Source organism: Cupressus sempervirens, chromosome 3 (assembly GCF_028749045.1).
Source record: "Cupressus sempervirens isolate cs-2001-9-10 chromosome 3, ASM2874904v1, whole genome shotgun sequence".
Classification (NCBI taxonomy): domain Eukaryota; kingdom Viridiplantae; phylum Streptophyta; class Pinopsida; order Cupressales; family Cupressaceae; genus Cupressus; species Cupressus sempervirens.
The window spans coordinates 576,792,659-576,801,652 of NC_143120.1; the positions used below are offsets into that span (position 1 = coordinate 576,792,659).

At 33.2% G+C, this 8,994-nt stretch overlaps 1 protein-coding gene across 1 annotated transcript in view; it reads left to right on the plus strand.

Moving 5' to 3' along the window:
• LOC149567736 (protein-lysine N-methyltransferase EFM3-like) overlaps positions 1-8,425 on the plus strand; it is a 57,523-nt gene extending 49,098 nt beyond the window's left edge. Inside the window, exon 4 of the mRNA XM_089820998.1 lies at positions 8,044-8,425. Coding sequence (XP_089677124.1) covers positions 8,044-8,325 — 282 coding nt within the window. The 3' untranslated portion in view covers positions 8,326-8,425. The remainder of the gene's footprint in view (positions 1-8,043) is intronic.
• Positions 8,426-8,994: the final 569 nt, after the last annotated feature.

Genomic DNA, 8,994 nt, shown 5'->3' on the forward strand with positions numbered 1-8,994 from the left:
TTTTCCTCAAGATTTAAAACTTTTCAACTTGGTTCCAACGAGTTGTGATACTAAGGTGACCAACATAGAATACCAACAAAAATAGAAACCTGAGCATATTTAGTTGAATAATAATAATCATAGTTGAAAAACTTGGTTTTGACAATATCTCAGCTAGCTCAATTTTTTTGAAAAACTCAGAATCGCCAAAAACTCAACAATAAATCGACACTTTTATCGAACATTTGAAAATATATAATTTTAGAGATATATATTAGTAAATAATTATGAAGACTATAAATACATATATTTGTTCTCTATATTGAATTTATAAATTATAAAAACTATAAACTTATAAATGTTGTTAATAAACAAGGCATATGCATGGTAGCACTGAGAATAAATATACAATATTATAATTTATTAGACATATAGTTATTAGTTTATAGTAATTTATAACTCTCTATGATGAATTTATAAATATACAATACTATACTACTTTAGTATTAATATATAGTATTATAAATCTTATTATATAGTATTCTGTATTATACAGTATTATAAATTTACAAAACCAGTTCAAATAAATTAAAATTTGTATATTATAAACTTATCTATAAACTCATGATCATCAATTCACAACTTATAGTTATATAAATTTACAACTTATAGCTCTACAAAAAAATATGTAGTGATGTTGATGTGTACATAGGAGCATAATAGTGATGTGTATATGAGGAGATTTGACTACTATGCGTTGACTTTCGAAGTCATTCATTGGGGATGAAATTTGGCATACTTAGACAAATTTACATTAAATTTTCAGAAATCTTTTTTGTAACCTATTGAAGAGCAAAACCATTATGTGTTTATCCTACAATCAACACTCCATGTGATGACATCTTTGAGGCATATCGTCAAAATAGTTCCTGTGTCTGAATATGTGCTTTTACGTTTTCTCAACAGTCTGAATCTATGTGCCTTAATAGTCCTTAGTAATCACACCTTTCTTCAGTAGCCATCGCAGCCCTTTTGTTAGCTGTCATAGCCTGTGGGAAAATGAAAAAACTCTAAACATTTTTTAGAAAGCTTTATTGTTTTTCAAGTTGACTTAACGATTGTTTGACCCAAAAATCATAAAAACCGTGATTTTTCATCCCAAATACGTGTGATTTTTTCAAAATATTGTTGGCGATTTATTTGGTGATTATATTGGCTGGCAGTTTTGCTCGCAAGATCTTGCGATATTAGCGAGATATCACATTTATTATAAACTATGATTATAATAATTCATCTTTCTTGTAAAAATGACTGAAGAAGCATCAAAATCAAAATCTGACAACACTGGAGTGATCTTGATGAAGAAAAATGATGAATGAACTTGACAAGGTGACTTACTAAAAATAGCTGCTACCTCAAAGAATCTTGGAGCCCAAACCGAAAGCCAAAAAAAAAATTGAGAGCATGACTCTACTCCGCTAACTCAACTGAGCTCATTTGAACCAACTATTGACTTACTAGAAATATCAAGTCCCTCAAAACAGAGCCAAAACTTGCCATAGGCCATTGTAAAGCCTAATAACTCCACAACTAAAACCATCAAATCCCATTGCTAGCTCACGTGGGTCGTGATGATGAACTAACCAAGTCAACTATAGGAACTTGCTAAAAATGGGCACACTACAATCCTCTCTCCCTAACAAGCAATCCCAGAGCAAAAAGCACACCACTCTCCACCTCGATTCCAAGGGTGAAACTATACAATATCGTTGTCGCACACCATTGGCTCCTATAGCAACATCACCTAAATAACGAATATCAATAACATAATCCTCTGAAATTGATTGTAGGCACTAATGGAGGCAATAACTCTCATCGGAATATTTTTGGATCTAATGAGTATAATGGACATATTTTGGTAGATCTTAGGTATTGTTGATGTGAGTTTTATGCCACCACAACATGCAAAATCAAATAATTAATATTCCAGTGATGCAAGAGCATCCTTGGATCATTGGCAATCTTGTATCACCCAAAACTATTTCCTTTTAAAATGTTTGTTTATTGTTCCAATTGGAAAATTTCATGTTGTTTTAAGTAGTAATTGTCCCAGTTGGGTCGTTATCTTACGTGATCATTTTGGCATGGTCTAGGCATCATGGAGATCCTATATTTAGCTTCACAACTTGTTCTGAGGTTTTCAGATGAAGTTATCTTATGATGCACTTGGTCTTATATTTGGTTTCCTATTCTAACAGCGAAGGTGGTGAGATCTAGCTTGTGATGGAGTTTCATGACATGCAATACTAATTGGTGCAGTGTTCTATGTTTTTATACATGTAGCCAAACCTTTTGTGTGTTCACACAACATGATGTATCTATTTGAGGGTGTTCTTATGTATTTAGGTCCTGACCTATATGTTTGTAATACTTCTCCGTTTTCTTGGAGATTGTTGATTGGATAAGTCGACTTGTGGATGGCAATTTTTTAATATAAGTAGAGTAGTAGTCCTTGTTTTAGGCAGTGCTAGTAAAGGAAGAAGATAGAGTATAGTTGGTAGACTAGCATCTAATTTAATAAATAATCAGGCTTGTATGCTAGGAATGTAAGAAGGCTTATAGCCTAAATCTATATTCTGCATTTGTAGGCTAACTTGATGATGATTGAAGTTTTGTTTCCTTATGAGATGTCTTTATTATTGCTTTGTGTTGTTATTTCTTCTATAGTGTTTCTTGTTTTGCTAGATTGGACATCTCCTTTTGGGAACTTCTCCAACATTGACTGCATAACCTAGGATGAAATATCAAATTTCCAGTTCTCTTGAATAAGGATGCTTATATGTTAACCAATGTATTTGGATTGTGTGATCAAATGAATCAACTCCAAGGTTCCTCTTATTGCAGACTTTCACTCAGATATAATAATGTGATATGATGGGTACCACAAAGGGACTTAAGTTGTCCATTCAATGGATATAATCACTTCAACTATTTTCAACCAATCTAACTCAAAAAATGTAAGAGAATGTTGATGATAGGGTGAGCCTCTAACCAGTCTTTGGTTCACCATGTTAACGAGGCATATGAGGATGTTGTCTTAAATGGATGCAGAAATGGTTTTCACTTTGTCAATGCTCATTCAAATACCCTATGACGACACAATCTAAATGATATTTCCAACAGAATTTAGCTACTTGCAATCTAGGCCCAAACTAACCTTGCATTGTTACTTACAATCCGCAAGCACCAAAAGATATGGACACTAACTTCACTACTAATCACCATTCGACAATATCTTCCATTTATCTACTTCTACTCAACATTAAATAAAATCCTAATCTAAGGAAATTTAGAAACCATGCAATACTACAAATGCCATCAAATTCACCATGAAAACCAACAAGGAAGAAGGAATAATTTTGGTAGTATTATGGCAACAATTTCTCCAAGTCTCTCTTAGCTAATCTAATCTTAATTCTAATCTCATTATAAGCCTTATAAAGTTGTTCAATTATAATTAGTGGCCAAGGTTGGCTCAAAATCAAGGGTGAAGATCTTGCCAACAAAGTCCTAATCTACCTAACAGCTACAAAAATGCTTGCCCAGTTACAATTAAGCGTCATCTTATGGGCCAATAGAAAAAGTACCTTGCTTTAGAGGGTCAATAAGAAATTTTTTTAGGTCTAAGCTCATAGAAGAAACCACCAATCAATGACCCAATAATAAAATGCCAGATGGGCTTGCAACAAATCTTCCTTTAGAAACTAATTTTCTTTGGCTTTTCGCCTTTTGGAAAATTCAATGAATCTAGACATAATATTGTTGACGTCTTCTACTGAGAGACTTGGCATGATCTAAGTAGTTGATGAAATGGGTGCAACCTCAACACACTTATCGTACAGGCTTAATAAATACCTCTTGATGACGAGAAAATATCTCAACATTATCAAATCTCCATTGTGATGGTTCCTATTTTCAAGTTGTTTCACCTTCACGTTGTCTTCTCTACCCTTAGAAACTTTCTTATTGAATTTGTTCATGAATTTTCTTGTACTTGATACCTCGTTGTGTTAACGATGTCCTAGTCTTGAAATTTCCTCATTGACATACTTTCAAACTTGTACCTAACCTTGCACTTGTAGAAGTGGTGTGGCATGTAGTTGAACCATCCATTTAACTTTAATTTCCGTAGTAGGGTCATCAAGAGTGAACCCTTGAGGCTTAGGTCAAGGTCTAGAGATGACCCTAACTATGGACGCTAAACACTATCAAGTATATATATAGTGAAAATTGAGTTGTTGCCACCAGGGTGACAAAGGGGTTTTAAAAGCCCACTTTTAAGTTAAATGGAATATGATTGGTTGGCAAAGTTAATAATTGATGTTAATTAGAGAGCAAGGTTGTGATTTGCCATTATGATTATTCCAGACCCATTATTTCTCTAACAAGTCATTCTTACCATGTTGTACCATATTGGGAATGGACAATTTTAATTCCATAATGGACTAGGTATAGTTTTCATTATTATCTGGATTAAAACCAATTATTATAACATGAAGCAACAATGATATGTGATAATTTCACTATTAATTAACGAATAGAGGCTTGTTCCTAATTTGTTTAAATATTTGAAAGTTTAGTTTTACACCCAACTGTTTGAAAAAATGCCTTCTTGAAAGTTGAATAATTGTTAGGAAATTATTTGGGATTAATTATTGAAATTAAATAAGTTTCCCTTCTAACACTGTAATACAGTATACTAGATGATTTACCACTTGTACTATTTTATATTGTTGATGATTGTAGAGTCTAGACCCTTCGTTTTGGATCCCACTTTAGTTGTGAGTTCGTGGTTGGTTAACCATTATATCCATTGCATTCATTGTTTTCCATTTTGGCATTCAGTTGTTAGCCTATTGAGGTTTGATCAGATCCACATGCAATCAACCATTTTGGCTTGAGCAGATTCCACAATTTTCCAGTGACTTTTACATCTACACAATGTTTCCAAATAGGATGGCTAGCCACCGATATTTTAATGTAATTTTTCTATCCTCGTTCTAATCTCTGTATGCTCTCACCTTACCCATAATCTTCCATTGTTGTGACTCTAATGCCAAAATTAGAAAAAAAAATCTCTACTGTACACGTGCACTGACTGCCATCAATGACAGTATCAGGGTGTTTCTCAAAGATTAGATTCCAAAGCCATTGACAACGCACTATTTCAGCAGTGTTCCTCTTTTCTCATATACAATATGAAAAAGAAAATTGAAAGTGTTTTATACCTCCAACATCAAATGAAATGTATTCAGCTCCTTGGTCAAAATTTCCTCCATCTACAAAATTGTACTGGAAAAAATTGAGAAGACAAGGTCAAATGAAAAAGTCAAGCATAGCTAGCTAAGGTAATCCATCAACATAGTCAGCAAGTAAATGCCAAAAACCACACTGCTGAATACTTCCAATGCCAAACAAATATTGTCCGACAAGTGGAAGAATGACAATCCCATTTATTTTGACTAAAACTTATGGGATCTGCTCCACAGTAGAATCAACTGTGCCATATTAAGGAATGGGTCGGGGCTCTGCATCCACCTCCACTATGTCAAACTGTCTCCATACTCAAGCCAATGAAATATGAAATGATTCTTTCTCAGAGAAAAGCCTGGTGTTTTGTGTCTGATAAGCATGATGATGCTATGTTCATGAAACAAGTTAATAACTTTTATATTCAGTAACCATCATATGCTCTATTCCTTCAGCCTAGTAGCTTTCCTCCCCTCTTGAGAAGGTTCTCCCCTCTTTAGGGCTTTATTCTTGCTTGAAAATGGGCATTGTACTATTCTCCCTTTTTATACTGCTATAATAATCTTTTATTAAAAATAGAGTTCTGCTAAACATCCTTAAAGGTGACATGCATCAAGCTGAATGCATCCCAAACAATGAAACGTCTTCACTGCTATTACTGTATGCCCTTTTTGACAAACCCTCCCATAAACTACACAACAGGATGCAGGTACCATAGAGCTTGGTTACTCCACCACAAATTTATGTATATTTGCATCAGCTATGTAGAAACAAATTATATCTTCAGAGACAGCAATATTGTTGAGGAGTTTGAAGGGTTAATCCCAAGCCTAAGGAACATATAATTTCAAATTGCCCTTTTTTATAGCATCCATGGCCAGTTTCTTTGTTGAGAGACTTACATGAGTTCTTTAGGAGTTACTAATATTTTAAAGACAAAAGGTGTCTTTCTACCCTAATTTATGCAAGTTGCTGAATTGTTGACCAAAATTTCATTGTTGTTAATACTTCATATATTTTTAGCTCTAGTTTCATCATGCATACCTCTTATATTACAATCTCTAGACTTGTTTCTTCCGATTTTAGATTTTGAATGATTCATGCTGCAAGAGTCCAGGTAGCCATGCTAAAACAGGATAGTGCTCAATCAGTAATGAGCTTATACATAGTAACCAATTGGCTGTACTCGTAAAATTCATAAGCTTGGAAAAAAGAGAGCTACTAATTGACTCTATATTCTACACTTAGTTTGAAATTTTTCTTTAAGGATTCTTTTAGTACCCTCTCTTTAGTTGGCATCTCTTATGCTCAACTGTATTTCTTTTACAGCTTGCATTTCACATATTTAAATATTTTGTACTTCGATGGTTTTAACTTGTATTCTTCTAATCAGCATTAAGCCATCCCATCATTACCAACTTTATTTTACTTTTGGAGTTCCTTTTGTTGTCTTTGATTATCAGTGAACGCCACATATTAAAAAATAGCATTATACATCATAGTAGTGGGAGCATGCAAATGCTCTGTAATACTGTATCGATGAAAATATTTGAAAAAAAAAAAAGGACTTGTTTACACTCTATATCTATAAAGATATTTAGAAAACATAAACATATGATTAGAAGGACCATTTTTAATTCATGTCGTGCCTATATATGACTTTTCAGAATTGAACGTTGTAGATTCTTCCAGAGATCACGATACATAATTTGAGCAAGGAGTAGAAAGGTTGAAATACAGAGTAGCCTTTGGCCGTGTAAACAATACTCATGATAATGTTTGAGATCTTTCTCTCACCACCGTCCCCATCTTATAGGTTTCCCCCACCAAGGGAATTATCATTGAAGAATTACAAAACCAGTAATAAAACTGGAAAATGCATAATATACAATACAAAGAATATATCAACCTCAAATTATTTGATTGCATTCTTGTTCTGTTACATTCTTACAATACATTGCCATATATATAGATCCAGGAATGCAATTGAAACTTACAACTATCCAAGAAAATTACTATTCAATATTCATTATCTTTCATTAACTGTTTTAGTGAAACACAGAAGAAAGATCTCTGTTGTCTACTCGTGGTTTTCAGTTGATTCATTTTAAAGCTATACATTCTGGGGACACAAGCATAGGTACAACTTAGTTATTGTTAAGTGCAATTACTCGGAGAGTAGTATTACACATAAAAGCTTTAACATACAAAGAAATACCTGATGTCATATCTCAGTGTTCGGACTTCAATGCATCTAAATTTGAGAACTCATGAAGTTTATTGTTGGGTTTTTTACAACATTCTGGGGTCCTTTCGAAATCCAATCCGATTCACAATTATTAAAAGTGTCTGTCTTAATAAAAAATACATTTTACGTATCAAAGCACATTTTAAGTCTGATAAATCTTGACATACAAATAAGTCTATTATCTTCAGAATTACAAAATGCTGTCCTCATTAATTAGTCCATATGTTTGTGGGAGATGATTAGTTTGTAACCAGCAACCAATAACTGCGTTTAAAGTAATAGACTTGAACCAATGAAACATCGTGCCTTAAGCTAATGAGATGTGCAATCTCCAAAGCTCTTATAATTTATGCTGAAAACTATTTTATGTTAATTCAATATTAATAGAAAGTTTGTGTATCTTCTAATTGTTTTTTAGAATCTATTTCTTTTGTATGCTTTCTTTTAGAAAAATCTACCGTTTGCTATTTACATGTTTATGCCATGCTTTCTTTCTTATAAACCAGCAAATAATTCAGCATCGTCTATCAACATATGATGGTAAGGCTCTCCTTGTAACTCCAGTTCGAGAAAAAGAAATACTAGATCTATTTTTGAAAGAAGTAGACAGATTAGGCATGTCAACAAAAGTAGAAGTGGTGGATCAGCAAGAGTGGAATAAGTGTAAGCTTGCATCATGCACACTAGATGGAGATGGTTCCCTTGATGAAGATTGTACAATGTATGATATGGAGCACTATGAGGGGGGAATAGTGACTCTATACATAACACAAAAGTCTATTTGTTGAAAACAAATTTAATGGATGTTATTTTTTAAAATAAGGTCCACGCATATTTGGAATATCCAGTGTATCTTTCATTTGTTAAATATTTAACCTTGAGATTAAACTGGTATTTCTTTACATTGTGGAGAATTGCTACGTCAGATTAAAAACAGATATTTCAAGAAAAAAGTTTTGGTTAAGGTAAACATAAGTTTTGAAAGGTCTCTGACCCTTGAATGGACAAGAAAATAAGAGCTATCTAACAAACATTGGTCAACATTGAAATATTGAAAATTGAAAATAAAGTAAATACTATTTGTAGATTTTTTGAAGTTTACATTTAAATGAACATATGAACCAAATGGAGTGGCTATTCCCTTCAAGGCTGCCATAGGGAAGTCATACAGGAAATCAATGTAAAAAAAACCCCTCTCTACGATTGTTTTCTTGGTTTGAGATATGTCTTGGTGGTAAAAGTGGCTTGTCTTGACATGCTTGCTTTGAATGCATTCCTTTCCATGCTTAAGTCATTCTCTTCGAATACATCATCCTCACATGAATACACATTATTCTCATTTTCAGCTCTCTTTTATCCCTCTTCTTGTTGAGTTGTTTACCTTCTTCAATCAAAAAGTTAATTGTGTTTGCTATTAACTCAACATAAGATATAATATATGTGCTAGCAAGATTAGG